Consider the following 20,000-nt stretch of genomic DNA (forward strand, 5'->3'; position numbering starts at 1 on the left):
GTGTGTGTGTGTAGTGTGTGTGTGTAGTGTGTGTAGTGTGTATGTGTGTAGTGTGAGTGTGTGTGTTGTGTGTGTGTGTGTGTGTGTGTGTGTGTGTGTGTGTGTGTGTGTGTGTAGTGTGTGTGAGTGATGTGTGTGTGTGTGTAGTGGGTGTGTGTGTGTAGTGTGTGTGTGTGTGTAGTGTGTGTGTGGTGTGTGTGTAGTGTGTGTAGTATGTGTATGTGTGTGTAGTGTGTGTGTGTGTGTGTGTGTAGTGTGTGTAGTGTGTGTGTGTGTGTGTAGTGTGTGTGTGTGTGTGTGTGTGTGTAGTGTGTGTAGTATGTGTATGTGTGTGTAGTGTGTGTGTGTGTGTGTGTGTGTGTGTGTGTGTGTGTGTGTGTGTGTGTGTGTGTGTGTGTGTGTGTGTGTGTACCTCCCTGTGTAACACACTCCATTGTGCTCTCTATTCTCTCTCCACATCCTGCAGAGAAAAACAGAAAACTGAAGTGCATGAGACCAGGTGTGTGTGTCCTGCTCTCCACACACACACACACACCTGTGGATTCTTGAGAAATTCATTCTGGACTCTCTATCCGACCACATAAAGACCTCGGGATACTTTGGTTTGGCTTTAGGGACCCTCTACTCACTACCACGTAAGTGTAATGTTGTTTGGAACTGTAGAAGAGGTATAAAAATAGCGTTTTGTAGCGGCGAAATAATATGCCCTTCTCACTTTCACGCTAACGAGTTTTGACTAAAAACAGTAACATCGAACTTTCTTAAAACACATCCGAATGACATGATTTGGATGTCAACTCAATGTATGTACTCCCAATCATCCGTAAATTGATCTAAAGTGCATTTTACTCCGGATAATTCCTTTAAAATCAATAGAGAGCCTACTATATTGTAAATCAAAGCTTAAAGGAACCGTATGTAAGATTGTGGCCAAAACGGGTGTGTGTGTGTGTGTGTATGTGTGTGTGTGTGTGTGTGTGTGTGTGTGTGTGTATGTGCCCATACGTCCAGATACCAAATACACAAACACCCCCCCCCCCCCCACCACACACACACAGACACACATTCACCTCTGCAACACAAACACACACACACACACACACACACATTCTTAAATTTCCCCTTAGGGATCAATAAAGTATATATCTATGTATCTATCTACACACACTCACCTCTGCAACACACACACACACACACATTCACCTCTGCAACACAAACACACACACACACACACATTCACCTCTGCAACACAAACAGACACACACACACACACACACACACACACACAAATACTGCTCTGTAAAGGCTAGCAAGGTATGTATACACACACACACACACACACACAAACACACACACACTCACCCCTACCCATCATCCTGGTATTATCAGTCCCTCCAGGATTTCGCAAGGATTTTTTGAGATTGTTGCGACCTAAAATGCCTGATTACGCGACAACTTTTCTAAAAAATTGCAATGGAAGTTGGTGTTTTTAGCTGTTTCTTGCGGAGACATTGCGGGAGGAAGTGAAAATTGCAAAAGTTGTTTTTTTAAATTGAGGGCAATTAAGACCAAAATCACACTGATCATCTTGATGCTTATTAAAAAGGATAAGTAAAGGTAAATAGTTACAGAAAATCAAAGTAGGCCTACTTTATTTGAGTAAATGCTTTGACTGGGGTAATTCACAAAGCAGTATAACCTTTCGTAGAACTGTCCAAAAAAGACAGTCCCCTAAAGAGAAGGCATCACGTCATATGTTTCAATAGGCTACATTCATATATTTTATAATTCATATTAAGTTCATATCTTTTTAATAATTCATAGTCTGTGACCTGCATAATTACTAATAGCCAAGTAAGTATCTAGTAATTTCATATTGATTTAAACTATTTGACTAAGGAAGAACCGGGACGAATGAAACACTTTTTAATTAAACGTAATTTTCAAAGACATCGTAAAACACTGAAAGTTAATATTTTGTCACTAGCAACCTACATCTGTCCTCTGTCAAATACAGTTGCATTTACAGCTCTGAACAAAACTGTTTTAATTAACAAGAGTTAATTAAGGAGAAGTCGAACGTGCATTTTGTTTCATTCGTCCCTCCTGGCTGGGACAAATAAAACAACATGGGGGACGAATGAAACATCCTACAGCTTAAATTATGTAAACTTCCCACAACTTCAGTATTTGACAACATATCATGAATGGTACTTCAAGTATGTGTTATTTTAGATAGATTGCTGCTGGGCTATATGTCTTGGTTCATGTCTGTTAACAAGTCATTGCCGTCATGGTGAAGCGCGTATCTCGCGGTTATGTAAATAGCATGCACTATGCCATTAATATAGCTAGAATAATGCATGTTTCGAATTATATAATGTTAATAATGCTATAGTGCAAAATGTTATTTCACTCTGTTTTTACGTGGTTAAAGCCACCACACATCCAAATAAGTGGCCTTCATGACCCACAGGCCATCAGTCTCCATAGGTTAACCTGGCAAAACTCGACCCCCTACCTGATAGCCCCAAATATATTTGCATCTTTCTAAAACTGCTTTTCCATGTCTCACCTGCATAAAATATAGTATAAACCCAGATATGTGTGCATTGACTTAGAATAAATGGGGTTTACTGCCTGGTGTTTCAATCGTCCCGTCATAGACATTTAGCATTATAGACTGTTTTGCATCCATTACAAACAAACATGCAATGTGAACGTCTGGGATTGGGGAGAGCACTAAATGCTCTACTGAATAAGCATGAAGTTAAACCTTTAAATGAAAAACACTCTTTAATAATCAAAAAAAATAAACCGCTAATGAACTAAACTTGTGACCATCAAAAATCGTTTATCTCCTGTAATTCCGTGATAACAGGACGTAACAGGAAGGCATTTGGCTGAGCAACGGAGGTTAATATGCTCTATGTTTTGTCCAAATGATGTCTGTCTATCATCGTTGCACTCGGAGAAAACCAGAATGTTTCATTCATCCCACGTTTCAATCGTCCCGGTTGTACCCTACACTTCTCTTTAGGGCTGTATTTTGCACTCTGGCGCATGGCGTAAAACTCGTTTTCTACCCGCGCAAAGTTTAATTCTGTATTTTGCACGTTTATTTTTTAAACGTGCGCTCAGGGTTGTGGCAATTAACAACCTAGGGAGGGGCCTTGCACATTGTCTAAAAATCGCTATTGTGCACCTGGTCAGAAGTCTATGGCGAGTTGTTTATATGTTATTTTAAGAGCGCATTGTCAACAGTCATATTGGCAGGTGCACGCACCATCCTTCTATCAGTCATGGACGCACACCAGCGCACGTCCATGCAAAACATTACAAATTGCACAATTACAATGGGAAACATAATTAGAATAAAGATATTACGAAATACTGTACATCTCATGATGAGTAGTTATTCACCATCATTCGCAAATTGGTAATGACGGTTAAAAGTGATTAGGGGAGAGGCGAGAGACACGTATGGAGCACAGCTGAAGACGCACTGTCACAAGATATAAGCAACTCCTCTGCAGGATAAATGTTGTTTTATTCAGTCATTTGAGCAACATTAGGGTAAGTGTTGCCTTTTCCAGCCTATGTTTTCGATGGTAACCCATTGTCAGTCAATAGTGAAAGTAACTGCATATAACTGTCTTGTCGTTGACTGACTCCTTGGTGAAGTTAGTTTCACTTTGCCAATGAGTTCAAATAATAGACGAGTGCAAATGCGTGAAGGCTATGCTAGGTTTTAGTAAAGCATGGTTTAAGAATTACTATTCCATACGGTCTCGCAAGCAGCCTCCTTCAAAATTACATAATTACATTTTGAGAAGGCTTGCATCTCACTGTGTTCGGCTACGAGTGTAAATCACTTTTTGCATAGTGCATTATGATATGTGGATGCAACCGGGTAATGTCTTCTATGTCATTAGTTAAAATAAATGTTAAAAAATATGAAATCATTCTTGGATCATAGAAAAGGTAAATGTCTTGCAATTTTATTAATTTCTATGATTTTGGTAGCACTACTCAAACTAAGCCCACAAGCTAGCAAATATGACATAAGCTAAAAGGACATCTCCAGGTAAACGTTTGCCAATGGGTTGCATAGCCTACTCAAATGTCAGTAAACCAAGTAGGCCTTAATTAACTTACTTTCATTGCCTAGGTAGGTTAGCAACACCAGGTTGAGAGATGCAAGTAAGCAGATCATTAACGTTAGCCTTCTAATTATTGTCATCAAAACTGCAGAGGAACGAACACATTATAGGGCAGTCTTTGGTGTCTGCAGAAGTAGGCTAAAGCCTATGGTACGGTCCCGCGTCTGCATCCCGCGCACGCGGCACTGGTGAGTGCGTGACGAGAATTGCGTCATTTTTACAGCATGCGTCGCGTCTTTGAGTCGACCGAAATTTAAGACCGCGCGTCAAAGTGACGCGTAGACTGCGCATGTGTGAAACGGAACTGCTGTAAACACTCCCCTCCAGTAGGTGGACCACATAGAAGAACAACACTTAAACGTAGATACAAACCTAGACAGAAGAAGACTTGTTTGGTTACCATAACGACGATGGAACAGAGTGCCTGTCCTCAGCTTGCCTGGCTTTGAGTTACGTGAGACACCACGACATGGAGTCAACTTCGACCGATGTAAAGCCACAATCCACAGATACATTCTTTAACATTATATTTAACGGTCACTTTACCATCTATGGTGTAGAACCCAAAGTATTTCAAGACACCACATTTTAGACGAGTTGGGGGCGTAATTATCTGTCTGCTGGCCGTTCTGTGCGTCACCTTTGATTGTCGAAACAGGTTGGCTGCATGGGCTCATTGTGGCTACTGGCTATTATATTGGCTTGATTTGGTCATGAGCCCTGGATCATATAGCACTGAATGAGATGGCAAACAATACAATAAAACTAATCATAGACTGTAGAAATGCGCTACACAGCACTAAAAACCGAATAGTTTAGTTATAGTTCGACTACGGATATTTCACGTCACGTCATGTTCGAATAAAAAGTGACAGCCCTACTCCCTGCATAGAGAGCTGACATGACTTCGGATTAAATGCATCTTTTAAAAATGAGCGTAGGCCTATGCTGAAATCAAATCGCGAAACCCAGAGCCAATTAAAGGTATCTATCTACAACGCTCAGGCGAACCCAGTAACACTTGCTGATCGAGATGCATTCTCGCCTGTTCCGTATATAATGTGTTATCAATAGTGATTATAATAAGGAATGTAGCCTACCTCTCCCAGGTGCAATCATTATCACCTAGCCTACTCCTGAACAATGCTGAACTCAAATCTCGAAACTCGCCTGTCAACACCGGGAAATGCGCTACACAGCACTAAAAACCGAAGTTTATTTATAGTTCGACTACGGATATTTCACGTCATGTTCGAATAAAAAGTGACAGCCCTACTCCCTGCATAGAGAGCTGACATGACTTCGGATTAAATGCATATTTTAAAAATGAGCGTATGCTGAAATCAAATCGCGAAACCCAGAGCCAATTAAAGGTATCTATCTACAAAGCTCAGGCGAAACCCAGTACTTGCTGATCGAGATGCATTCTCGCCTGTTCCGTATATAATGCGTTATCATAGTGATTATAATAATAAAGGGAATGTAGCCTACCTCTCCCAGGTGCAATCATTATCACCTAGCCTACTGAACAATGCTGAACTCAAATCTCGAAACTCGCCTGTCAACACCGGATGCATTATCATAATAATAATTGAAGGAAAAACCTAGGCTACCTCTTGCTCTAAATACACCCATTATCACAGTGACATTATACATGAACACAAATAGTTACTTCAAAACTTTCATTGACACGTCATATTTACAGGTTTTTGGTTCATACTTTTTGGTATGAGGCAGGTGTGAAGACTCAATACAAGTTTAATTGAGGACATCTGTACGCACAACTCTTTCTTACCATGCTGTGTTTAGAAAAATGTCTTTACTTTGTATCGCACCAGTATTGCTGCCCTTGCAGCACCGAGTCACTTAGCTATAGGCTAAGTAGCTAGCAAGTAGGCTAAGCTAGTCTCTCAGCTATACCAACAGGTGTGCTGTGTGTGTTCTGGTGGATGATAAATGGAGCGATGCGATGGGCCAGCTTATCAAACTTCCCAGCAGACAGGCGAACGTACTCGTGGTGCTTTTTCCTTCATCAGCTCTTCCTTCGTTCCTGCGTTCAGTGCTCGCACATCCCACGTTCTTCTTTTCTTCAGGCGTTTCAGGCTTCTTTGGTGGTTGTGTCCTACTTTCAGGCTCGACGTACCGCCCCCAGTTGGTGGGGCAGAGTATCACAGTTAATCCGTAGTGCGCAGGCGCTAACCTTAACGATTTAATGCGCATTCAGGACAGCAGAAATTGGAGTATGCTTCACATCCACGGCAAAAATGACCCACGTCTTGGACACGCGCAAATGTGACGCACGACCATACCAGAGCCTTAAGTGTGGCATCTGGCTCAATATTCTGCATGAGGGACTGTGGTGGTAGGTGAAACTTCAAGGGGGAAACTACGATGATTGGTCAAATTTGCGAAAAAGTTGCGGTGTTTTGACAAAATTGCGAGGTTGCCCAGAATTTGTGGGGATTTGCTGAATTTGCATTAATTGTTGCGATTTCCTGGAGGGACTGTATTATTTCTACACACACACGCTGCTCTGTAAAGGCTAGCAAGGTCTGTAAACGGACACCCACACACACACAGGACATCATAAACGCACACACACACAGGACATCATAAATACACACACGCACACGCACGCACACACACACGAACACACACACACACACACACACACACACACACAGGACATCATAAACGCACACACACACAGGACATCATAAACACACACACACACACAGATGGTTACCCCCGCGGTGTGAGATGTGTGTGCAGGTAAAGGCCTTGTGTTTCCTGCGGTGGAGGATGTGTGGATTCTTGAGCAGGAAGTAAGACGCCATGCTGTAGCCGCCCAACGCTGGGACCAGGAAGTACAGCCAACTGGCCATGGAGAGGGCTCTGGAACACACACACACACACACACACATTGGTCTTATTTCTATTCATCTTGTATGTTTAACTTTACTGTACATTTTGCTCTAGGCCTACAGTAGTAGTAGTTTTAGTATCTTCTTTATCTACAATCATAATCTGTTTTATCATTACTATTATTTTTTGTATTTTTTTTGTATTTTTATTTTTGTTTTTTATTTCTGTTTTTACTTTATTTCTGTGAGCACCTTGGTCAATTGCGTTTAAGTGTGATATATAAAAAAATGTGACTTGACTTGACACACACACACTCAACCAACAACCAAACACACACACACACACACACACACACACACACACACACACACAGAAAGAAACACACACACACATACACACACACACAGGGTGTGTTCGAAACAGAAGACAGCTGCCTACTGCCTCCCTCCCTACATAGAGAGCTGTCTCACTAGACATGACTTTGGATTAAATGCATCTTTTAAAAATGAGCGTAGCACTCTAGAATCTTTCGTTAACACTACGGTATGACGTTAGCAAAGGCCGGACTTAAAACTAAATTAGCTTACGTAAGCTAGCAGGTTAACGGTATAAATTAGTTTTACGGCCGGCAGATATATCAGACCAGACGCTATTAATGGTTACAACAATGGCATAATCAGATAGTAAATTGTTTATTTCTAATTTGTAATCTACAAATCTAAGCAAAATAAGGTCACACAAATGACATTTTAAACAGATTCAGCAGCCATTACCGATGTCATCCGCCATGTTTGTTTACCTTTCACAGCTGTTTCAGACGTTGCCGCAAGGGATTATGGGTAGGAGGGAGCATGAAGTGTGCATCGACGCTGCCTCCAAAAATGACCGTTATTTGGGAATTCTAAGATATCTTAAAAGGCAGCAGAATTTGTTTTTTTCGGTTTCGAACCGCACTTGCTGCCTTGCTCCCCAGTTAGATATCTTAAAAGGCAGCAACTTTACCCATTTCAAACAAACCCACAGAAACACACACACACACAGAAAAAAACACACACAGACACACACACACACATGCACATATGCATGAACACATGCGCACACGCACACACACACAAACACAAAAAACTACTACTACATACACAGACATATACACAATGAAATGACCACACACACACACACAGAGAAAGGAATGTTGGCTGAGCAAAACAGAAAGAGCTACAAAACTGTACATCTGTACATCAAAACTGTACACACACACACCTTTACAAAAACACACACATAAAGATAATGTCTCTCTCTCTTTCACACACACACACACCTCTACAAAAACACACACACACACACACACCTCTACAAAAACACACACACACACACACCTCTACAAAAACACACACACACACACACACCTCTTCAAAAACACACACACACACACCTCTACAAAAACACACACACACCTCTACAAAAACACACACAATTATACAACTCCACAGAAATACACATAACACACTGTCTCTCTCTCTTTCACACACACACACACCTGTGTCCTGGCGCGGTGGGTAGGGAGATTTCAGTAGCGTCGTAGTGTGTGTAGCGTAGTGTGTGAAGTCTTTCAGTCACACACACATCCACCTGTTCGCCTCTGCTGGTAGCCAATCAGATTACAGCACCAAGACAGCCACTATTGCCATTCAGTCAGTCTCTATCTCTTTCTTTATATCTTTATCTGTCTCTCTCTCTCACTCTCCCTCTCTCTCTCTCTCTTTGACTGGTCTTATCTTGTTTCTCTCAGCCGTTCCCTCTGGCAGAGTTCCCTTCTGCAACACCTTTCACATGCTCCCTCCCATGTGTGTGTGTATGTGTGTGTGTGTCTGTGTGTGTGTGTGTGTGTTTGTGTGCGTGTGTGTGTGTGTATAATGTGTGTGTGTGTGTGCAGAGTGGAATGTGGTCATGGAAGTCTCCGTCTCAAGTGTATGAACTGGAGGAGCAGGTTCCCAGAGGCTCCTGATTTGTGTGTGTGTGTGTGTGTGTGTTTGTCTGTCACATATGCACACACACACACACACACACACACACTTCAACAAAGAGCCTCAGGCATGACTGCTTGCATGTACACACACATGTACACACACACACACACACACACACACACACACACACACACACACACACACACACACACACACAGACACACACACACACGGCATGTACACACACACACACACACACACACACATGTACACACACACACACACACACACACACAGACACACACACACACACACACACACACACAGACACACACACACACACTGCATGTACACACACACACACACACACACACAGACACACACACACACTGCATGTACACACACACACACACACACACACACACACATGTACACACACACACAGACACACACACACACACACACACACACACACACACACACACACACACACACACACACACACACACACACACACACACTGCATGTATTCTTGGTTAATGCAACACTTGCTCTGACTGCAGCTATACGACTAACTGATCAGTTATTGTTCTCTTACACACAGGCTTTCTGTGTTTGAAAGGTCAGGTGTGTACGTGCAAGTGTGTGTAAGGGTGTGTGTAAGGGTGTGTGAGGGTGTGTGTGTGTATGAAGTGTGTGAAGTGAACATGATAGTTCCAAAGTCTTTAGCATTTACAGACTTGTGTTTAAAGCACTGAAACACTTAAGATAACAATGACATGGAGGATTCAGAGGTTTACATCTGAGGAGGGAGAGAGAGAGAGAGAGAGGGAGGGAGAGAAAGAGAGAGAGAGAGAGGGAGAGGGAGGGAGAGAGGGAGAGAGAGAGAGAGGGAGAGGGAGGGAGAGAAGGAGAGAGAGAGAGAAAGAGAGAGGGAGGGAGAGAGTGAGAGAACAGGGGCGAGGTGTGTTTTCAATCCTGCTGAGAATTCTATTTAACAAAGGATGGTCACCCGGAAAGGAATGTAAACATTTCTACATAAACACACACACACACACACACACAACACACACACGCACACACACACACACACACACACACACACACACTCACAGGTGTCAGCACATCCCCTGTATTGTTGTGTTTCTATAGAATTGCTGAGAGGTACTGATTGTGAGAAGAGAGAGAATTAGAACAAACTATACAAATGTGTGGCTATAACAAGCTGACACATACACACACACACGCACACACACACAGCAAAGACACTCGCATGTATACACACACACACACACACACAAGCTGAAACACACACACACACACGCATGCACGCAAGCATGCTCACACACTTGCATGTATACACACACACACACACAAGCTGACACACACACACACACACACACACAAGCTGACACACACACACACACACACACAAGCTGACACAGACACACACACCAAACACAATCACCTGCATACACATACACACACACTAAACACACTCACATGCATACACACCCACACAGACACTGTCTCACACACACACACTCACACTCTAACAGTCTCTCACACTCACCAGAACACACACACACACACAGATACACACACTTTCTCTCATTAGCCCTCAGGAAAAATTCCAACACTAGCTGAGACAAGTTTGCATTCTGGTGTGTGTGTGTGAGAGAGAGAGAGTGAGATGTGTGTATGTGAGTGAGAGTGAGTAAGTGAGAGAGAGAGAGAGGGTGAGAGAGACAGAGTGTGCGTGAGATAGGCCTACAAATCATTTTACCCAGCATGCAGTAGGTCGTTACAAGTCAAAGGGGCAAAGTCTGAGTGGAGTCTCCAGTCATTAGCATGGGAGTCCTAGACGAGTTGCAAGTCATTTCTAATTTTGTCAAGTTGAGTCTGAAGTCATCAAAATCTTGACTTGAGTCTGACTCCAGTCCAAGTCATGTGACTCAAGTGCACCCTCTGCAGTATACTTACTAATAACACCGTCCTAGAGCTCACAATGCAGTATACTTACTAATAACACCGTCCTAGAGCTCACAATATACTTACTTTGTTGGCCCTATAACAGCAATAGCATGGACAGTTAGCTTGTTCAGGCGCGCCTGCAGGTGTACGTCCGTACGCACTGTGCGTACCATCAAGCTACTCAACAACAGAACATTTCCCTTGTGTGTGTGTGTATTCACACCAAATTGGCCTACCATACTTTCCCAACTATGCACAGTATCCTATTAGCTGCATGCCATCAGGCTATTTGCCATTTTCTATTACGTAAAGTTAGTGAACACGTTATCAAAATTAACGTGCACACATTTTGTTTGAGCAGGAAAGAGAATACGCACGCAGACACGCAATAGGCTACTTGTTTTCTTTTACTCGACTATCTATATATGGTTATCAGCACACAATGTTGAGCTAATTTACTAACTCAATACTCATCATGGATATCACAAGTTTAAACAACGAAAACAGAAAGGATGGAGGCAGCAAAGCTAGGAGTTATTCCAGATGGACAAGAACAAGGTAGGCAATTGGTGTGCTTGTCAGAACGTTAGACTGCACTAAAGCCAGACGTCACGTTACGCTAGAACAAAACTAAACGTAACTTTAGCCTAATAGGTCATTGTAGACATTGTCGTTGTATTATTGCATGTGGATGTTGTTATGCTATGTAGGCTACTTTTTTGCTGACCAATGCACGGACCTAAAACGGACAAATATTGTTCACGAGTGTTTTTTTTTTTTTTTTTTTTGCAGGGGGGGGGGTGATGGGTGTGCGTACCATAGCATTAATTCCTGCAGGCGCACCTGAGCTTGTTTACAGTTGATTCCATTGTTGCGAAGTCTGCCTCCAGGCTCAACCGTCGTCCTACTATGGTTGTTATAGTTACCATTCATCCTGCTTAGTGCACTATATGGACATCACCCTACTTAGTGCACTATATGGACATCATCCTGCTTAGTGCACTACATGGACATCATCCTGCTTAGTGCTTAGTGCACTACATGGACATCATCCTGCTTAGTGCACTACATGGACATCATCCTGCTTAGTGCACTACATGGACATAATCCTGCTTAGTGCACTACATGGACATCATCCTGCTCAGTGCACTACATGGACATCATCCTGCTTAGTGTTTAGTGCACTACATGGACATAACCCTGCTTAGTGCACTACATGGACATCACCCTGCTTAGTGCTTAGTGCACTACATGGACATCATCCTGCTTAGTGCACTACATGGACATCACCCTGCTTAGTGCTTAGTGCACTACATGGACATAATCCTGCTTAGTGCTTAGTGCACTACATGGACATCATCCTGCTTAGTGCTTAGTGCACTACATGGACATCATCCTGCTTAGTGCACTACATGGACATCACCCTGCTTAGTGCTTAGTGCACTACATGGACATCATCCTGCTTAGTGCTTAGTGCACTACATGGACATCATCCTGCTTAGTGCACTACATGGACATCATCCTGCTTAGTGCTTAGTGCACTACATGGACATCATCCTGCTTAGTGCACTACATGGACATCATCCTGCTTAGTGCACTACATGGACATAACCCTGCTTAGTGCACTACATGGACATCACCCTGCTTAGTGCACTACATGGACATCATCCTGCTTAGTGCACTACATGGACATAACCCTGCTTAGTGCACTACATGGACATCATCCTGCTTAGTGCACTACATGGACATCATCCTGCTTAGTGCTTAGTGCACTACATGGACATCATCCTGCTTAGTGCACTACATGGACATCATCCTGCTTAGTGCACTACATGGACATAATCCTGCTTAGTGCTTAGTGCACTACATGGACATCATCCTGCTTAGTGCTTAGTGCACTACATGGACATCATCCTGCTTAGTGCACTACATGGACATCACCCTGCTTAGTGCTTAGTGCACTACATGGACATCACCCTGCTTAGTGCACTACATGGACATCATCCTGCTTAGTGCACTACATGGACATCATCCTGCTTAGTGCTTAGTGCACTACATGGACATCATCCTGCTTAGTGCTTAGTGCACTACATGGACATCACCCTGCTTAGTGCACTACATGGACATCATCCTGCCCAGGGCCTACATGCTGAATTCTGCCGATCAGACTACTGAAAGACTACGACACCCAATCGCGTATGTATGGCAGCATTAGGCCACTGGCTATATCTATATCTGTTCAAAAAATACAATTCTGAATGGATCTGTTATGCCCCTCAGCACCCTCTACTCGTCCGGCAGTGACAGTGCAGCAGCCTCTGGGTGGTTCCTGGGCAGAACCAGCATACTTGTCTACACCTGAAGGTGTGGATAAGAAGCTCCTGAGTTGGCCATCAGGCCTGGAATTGCCCGGAGTGAGCCATGCGCTAGTGTGTGTGTTTTATACAGAACCCCTAGATCAGTGGTCCCCAAACTACGGCCCGCCGACTCATTTTGGGTGGCCCCCCAAAACATGTCCATGGTATATAGCATCTGGCCCGCACGGGAGTACGACATCGTCAAACTATGACCTCCGTAATTTCCCCCATTCATTCTCTATGGCGAGTCTTAAAGCGATGGTTCAGAGTAATTTCACCCTAGGGTCCTTTGCACCATGCCCCCGAGCCAAACACCCTCCCAGAACCTTTTTTCCCTTGGTCGAACCCTGGTCGAGTAGCACTGGCAGAAACTAACAGTGTTGGGAGTAATGCGTTACAAAAGTAATGTAATTATTGTAATATATTGCTGTTTGCGGTAACGAGGTAATGTAAGGGATTACAAAAAAAAAATTGGGTAATATTTACTCGGTACAAACTTCAGTAACGTGCGTTACAATGCATTTTAACCCAAAATTAAGCCCTTGTTTTGTTTTGATACATATTCGCAAACACCACCGCAAGAACAACAGACGAGAAAAAATCCGCGCAAAATAGTAGAACGTATCTCCTGTTACTGGTTGAAGATGACTGTGGCTGCAGCAGACTCAAAGTCGGACTCTATTTGCGGGATGGACATAAGTCTACGCTCATTATTTTTAGCTTCTCAGAGACAAGGATATGAGAACATAATAGTTAGTGCACTTTGTGTGCGAAACCGAAAGATCTCACTATGCCTCGCGAAATAGCACAAGTCATTTAATGAAACATCTAAAGTGGTGCCACGCTAATCTTTTTTATTCTTGATAAAACACAAACTATGTTCTTCTAGTGCATGTCAGCTTTGATCTGTGAACTTGAATTAAAGAGAATAAAGGGATAGACATGCAGAAAAAGATTGTGTAGCCTGGCAGTGCCACCGCTCCCACCACGCGCATCACGCACTTTGCGTAGGGCACCAAAGGACAGAGGGGGCACCCAAATGTAACCAATGAATAGTAGCTTTACTGCAAACTGCATTTCACTCTTCATCAATAACGTTTACAATGTCAGAATGCATTAACACCATGGTACATGGAAGTTTGATACTTTTTGGGTTCTCTCAATCTCCACCACGTAGTACTAGTAGAATGGAATTGGTGGGTCTTCAATAATTCGTTTCCCAAGCATTTAGGCTACATGAAGCACATGATATGCCAAGTCGACAAAAAAATCCATTCAGATAGCTAGGTGGATACCAGGCTCATAATTCACTTTTATTTGCAAAACGAAATGTGAAGCAACATGTCATTGCATACTTTCCAAAGCAATGAAGGCTGCTTAAAACAACTTAACATTGTGCATATTATTGTTAATATTGTGCTATCAATGTAACTCAACAAACAAGGCTTGTAAACAAGAGCTGGCAAAAGGGCATTATGACAACGTAAAGATCAATGCTCTTAAAGTGACCGTGCACCATTTATAAGTAAAACAGCATTTCTTCAGAAATTAATGTTTTAAAAACACACATTAATGGCCTGTATAATAGGCCTTTTATTTTACTTTAGGTGTTTGAGTTACCATTTAAATGTCACTCACTCAAAGCCACTCACTTAGGGCACCGAAATGGCCAGTAGGCCACCATCTTGACATGTCTTTATTAAGCTTTGATTTACAATAGGCTCTCTATTGAGCAGGCCTAGGCCTTAAAGTTACAGTATTTATATCACAATTTACCAGACTTTGACCTTTTGTCGGTTTTGAACAAAATTCTGACTATGATTGTTCCTTGTTTTGCATTATGAGCACTGCGCCTATTGCATTCTTACTGTATGTTGTTAGCCTTAAGCCTAGCTCAGTCATTATGCTATACCACATCTCCCTCCATTGGAAGAGCAATGAGCTGCATTGGGAGCAATGTTCTGCTCCCACCTACTTGAATGCCTTCATACAGACATACGCTACCTCCAGACCGCTGCGCTCCTCAGACGAACGACGTCTAGCTCTACCTCCGGTACGCTCAGGCCAATCCAAACTTTTCTCATCTGTTGTTCCTCGCTGGTGGAACACACTGCCAGCTCCTACTAGGGCAGGGACATCCCTCTCCATTTTCAAAAAACTCCTGAAGACCCAGCTCTTTAGAGAACATCTCCTCTCATAGCAACACTTACAACAAGTCTTGCTGATCCTAGCACTCACCAGCCGTCTTAAACTGACACGTAACTGTTAAAAACAGCACTCACTGATGCACTTATTCTTACTGTACTCTAATGTTTTTTTAAATTGTCCTAATATTGTTGAGAATTGCTCTAAACTTAAACTGTTTACCATGTTGTTAGTCGCTTTGGCTAAAAATGCGTCAGCCAAATGTAATGTAATGTAATGTAATGTAATGTAATGTAATAAACTGCATTTAGAATGGCAAATCCATATTTCTAGATATTTTGGTGAAAGTAACTTAAAAGTAATGCAATAGTAGTGTAATGCCTTACAATTCAGAGACAGTAATATTATAATGTAACAAATTACTTTGAAATGACAGTAATAAGTAATGCATAGTACATTACGATTTTGAAGTAACTTGCCCAACACTGGAAACTAATGACGTTCTGCAGTCGTAATAGAACCAACTTTTATCTCGTAAATTACCCCACTAATAATGCCCCGAATGGTACGAAACTTCTACAGTAGTACAACTATGACCTTTAGTCCAATAACGAAGCATTAGAAAGTTTGTAAGTGCACCAGGAGTTTTAAGGAGTTTATTTAAATAACATTTGCCTCTGCATCTGCTACTATAACCCAGCAAACACACTAACGTGGCCATCACGTGGCCGCAACGTGATTTTCCAACCAATGTTTACGTTGCCGCCACGTTAATTTCCAACGTGGCGGCAACCGGAAAAGTGAAAGACGCCTTGATGTTGCCGCCACGTTATTTGACAACATTACCGCGACATATAGGCGACATGCAGGCAACCTTCCTGCAACTTAATGGCCACGTAACCGCAACTTTATAGCAACATTGAAACCCATGTTGGAGGTCGCCAGAATGTTGTCAGGATGTTAAAAAAACAGCTCTGGGCGGATCTGCAGATGCAGTCCTCATTTGCCCACTCACTTGGTTTAGGAAGAACAGAGCGACATTTCACATTTGATTACACCATTTATTTAAATTCATTTAATTTGGGAGTTCCTGCCGATGACTTGATGTGCTGCTGCTGCTGCTGCTCCTCCTCCTCCTACTGCTGCTGCCGGGCCTGCAAGCAAAGAAGAAAACCTTTAGCTTTCAGGTAAGAGCTGCACTTTTTTTGAATTTGTGCAGACTGTCCCGAAGTTTTACTTACGTTTTATTGTGCTGCATACTCCGGGTTCCGAGTAGTGGCAGCTTCTCCTTCCCCTTCAGGTTGCTGCCTCCAAATTTAGTAGTGTGGTCTACAGAAAACAACATTTCAATTAAGAGAGGCACAACATAGCCAACGTTTTCGGTCACCAACCATGAGAGAAAGGGTTCCACTTTCATCTCACACACACAGGCTACTAGCTCGTGTCTTAAAACATGCCAAACTAACGTCTTCTCTGGGGAGTCCGTTACTGCATATATTTCATATAAAATCATAGCACACCATCTACTAATTACACTTGTCATATTCAATAACATTCACATATCATATTAATATTAAAACACTAACATTACAGTACAGTAAAGTACAGTAACAAAGCAGTACAGTAAACGTAAATCTCCGATTGGTTTTTTATATCATTCAATTAGCTCAAAGTTATCCTAGCATGCTACATGCTAGCCCCATTCTAATGCAATTGCTGCTACGCGATGCTAATCACTCGCTAGCCTTAACAATCTTTGCTAGCAGATAAATTACTCACCGGCGTTCAAAAGAAGTGGATAAAGACGTGAAAACAATGAGGGAAGATTAAGGACAAAGTAGAAATAGTAAAACGACTTAAGAGGTATTAAAAATGATTCACGATAGAAAGGTGTCAAGGAGTAAAAGGTTTTGATTCAAAGTCTATTCAAGTGTAACGTTATCGAGTAGAACGTAAAATAAACGAATTCTGGTATCCAAGCAACACGCTTGTCAAAATAAAAGCATTTCCCGTTGACTAGAAAATCGTATGTCCTTCTGGATTGTTAATTATTTTGTTATTTATTCAATTTATGTACCTATTTATTTAACATTGGCAACTAATTTTGGGTTTAGTAACCAATGCTTAGGTGGGTTACACCTTCACCCCTTCTCCATCGACTTTGTTTGTGCATGCACATAAAAATGTCAAAGCAAAATAAGATTTAGGTAAGCATAGACAATTGACTCAACCTAATGTTACATCTAAAAGGCAAGCTTGTATTAACAATGTTTGGTCTCCTCATTGCCAATGCACAGGCTGCAGAGGGCAGCATGGTGGTACTCCTCACATCTGGTGTAGAGTAGAGTTACAGGCATAAAAACAAGATCAGTCAGAGACTTTCAAATGAGGAGACAGCACTCAAAAAATCCTCCATAGAAATGCATGGGGTTAGTTTGTAACGCCAATGGCGTTGTCTACACATATCCCACCCCTTCTTCGCCAAAATGTCGACATGTGTATACATTGAGCCAATCATGTGGTGTGATGTGACTACATTGAGCCAATTATGTGCTGTGTTGTGCAGACATCATGCCAATCATGTGTTGTGAACTCGCCACTGGAGCACACTGGTGTCGTGAAGCCTTGTGCATGCGTATTTCTGCCGAATAGGATGCCCGATGAGTACCCAAAAAGCGTTGCAATATGACTGCCGAGTGGAGGGACTTGCCTAAAAGGACTTTGGAGCAGTCAAACTCAGCTAGCTAGACACAATTGTTCTTGTATAGCTGTCTATGCACACTTTTTCATTTTTCTTGATATTTTATTAAACTGTGAGTGTGTGAACAGAAAGTATTAAGACATTCTTACCTTTTTTTTCTTTTCCAGGGACCGAACTGAAGAGGGATCGATCCACCATTTTGGAGACAACCGGAGGCAACATTGATAACCCTGACTCAGTTGCGACAGCAGAACCAGCATCTCTACGGCTTAAGGACAACTTCAGCTTGATAGAAAACTTGCAACACTTAATTGACATATGAACTGATGTTGGATTGGCACCACTTAGCCTACTTGCTGATCAAATAATTTGGTGAATACAATAATAATTGAATTATAATTAAGCTGGTGTTGTAATGTAGAATTATTTTCTCATGCTATGATTTCATACAACATTTGGGTTCTATGGAATTATTTGTTTTCTTATTGGACAGGAGACAGCTATTCCCAAAAGTGGGAATATCCCAGGTCAATAGAATAATCTGGTGTTTTAAGGTTAATTAGTCGGCGGCAGAATTAATGTATTGAATCAACACAGCATTTGTGATCGCAGGGTTGTTACCTTCGCCACTCGGCCTCAGAACCTCGAGGTTACAGCCAAACAAAACACCTGTGATTATATCATTACCCAACACTCCTACTCACACAATTTCAAATTGCTTAACCTTTTTTCAGCCTTGGTAACTGAATACTAAAATTAAACTTAGGTTGATTGTCAGTTATCAGTCTTATCCTGTGGGTCATGTGCACTGCTGGTATTTTCTTATAACTTAATATAAAGCATAGTTTGGATTGGATTCTGATTAGCAGTCAGTGGTTTAGCTACTCTCCACCTCAGCCTCTCCAAGGTCTTTATGCTCTCTCCTGGTTGACCAATGCCTACCCTGCAACGTGGTTTGTTTGTACACATCACTTGAATTCATGAAACACATGAATTTTACTTCAAATGTTAATAGAAAGAATTGTCAGTGTGATTTATTAATGTGTTCCCTACATGCATTTAAAATAAACGATTCATCAATTCAGTATCTGAATATATTTGATTGCTATTTTTCAGTTTGTGGAAATTAGAAAATTGTAGTTCTGGATGGTAAACATTAATCTCAGTTTAGCATTATTTTTGTGGGGATGAGTCATCAGGTAGTAAATAAACAGTACAAACCAGTGGTCAATTTTTCTGGCTTGAAGATAGTTTGACTTAAAAAATAAATAAATAAATAATATCTCTGATTATTATTGCATTTGATATAACCTCAGCTAACAATTGGTGTTGGGAAACGGCAACATTGCTAAATGACCATAGGGCCACGTTATGGCCACGTTGCTCAAGTCACCAAATGGCAACGTTACCAAATGACCATAGCGCCACGTTGCGGCCACGTTATTTAGACCACTAAATGGCAACGTTGCCAAATGACCATAGGGCCACGTTATGGCCACGTTGCTCAAGTCACCAAATGGCAACGTTACCAAATGACCATAGCGCCACGTTGCGGCCACGTTATTTACACCACCAAATGGCAATGTTACCAAATGACCGTAGGGCCACGTTGCTCAAGTCACCAAATGGAAACGTTACCAAATGACCAAAGCGCCACGTTGCGGCCACGTTATTTACACCACCAAATGGCAACGTTACCAAATTACCATAGGGCCACGTTATGGCCACGTTGCTCAAGTCACCAAATGGCAACGTTACCAAATGACCATAGGGCCACGTTATGGCCACGTTATTTACACCACCAAACGGCAACATTACCAAATGACCT

General features: G+C 42.1%; 1 protein-coding gene and 1 long non-coding RNA gene across 4 annotated transcripts in view; one reads left to right on the forward strand and one right to left on the reverse strand.

Annotated features, from left to right (window-relative positions):
* The window catches only part of gdpd3a (glycerophosphodiester phosphodiesterase domain containing 3a), a 51,476-nt gene extending 42,710 nt beyond the window's left edge, over positions 1–8,766 (reverse strand). The window contains exons 1-4 of one of the 3 annotated variants that reach the window (XM_076297634.1): positions 8,566–8,766; positions 7,828–7,938; positions 6,910–7,058; positions 418–460 (exon numbers count right to left, since the gene is read on the reverse strand). In XM_076297634.1, coding sequence (XP_076153749.1) covers positions 418–460; positions 6,910–7,048 — 182 coding nt within the window. In that variant the 5' untranslated portion in view covers positions 7,049–7,058; positions 7,828–7,938; positions 8,566–8,766. Of the gene's footprint in view, positions 1–417; positions 461–6,909; positions 7,059–7,827; positions 8,149–8,565 lie in introns of those variants that run through there. The other 2 variants (XM_076297632.1, XM_076297633.1) reach the window with 2 other exon arrangements.
* Positions 8,767–16,174: 7,408 nt separating this feature from the next.
* Positions 16,175–19,454, forward strand: LOC143137439 (uncharacterized). Its single transcript, XR_012989959.1, has 2 exons — positions 16,175–16,658; positions 18,340–19,454. It is a non-coding gene; the product is annotated as an uncharacterized LOC143137439 (long non-coding RNA).
* The last annotated feature ends 546 nt before the right edge of the window (positions 19,455–20,000 follow it).

Source organism: Alosa pseudoharengus, unplaced genomic scaffold (assembly GCF_046254945.1).
Source record: "Alosa pseudoharengus isolate Yale_2024_CS ecotype anadromous, Long Island Sound unplaced genomic scaffold, YU_APseudo_1.1 YU_APseudo_1.1_scf_21, whole genome shotgun sequence".
Taxonomy (NCBI): Eukaryota; Metazoa; Chordata; class Actinopteri; order Clupeiformes; family Clupeidae; genus Alosa; species Alosa pseudoharengus.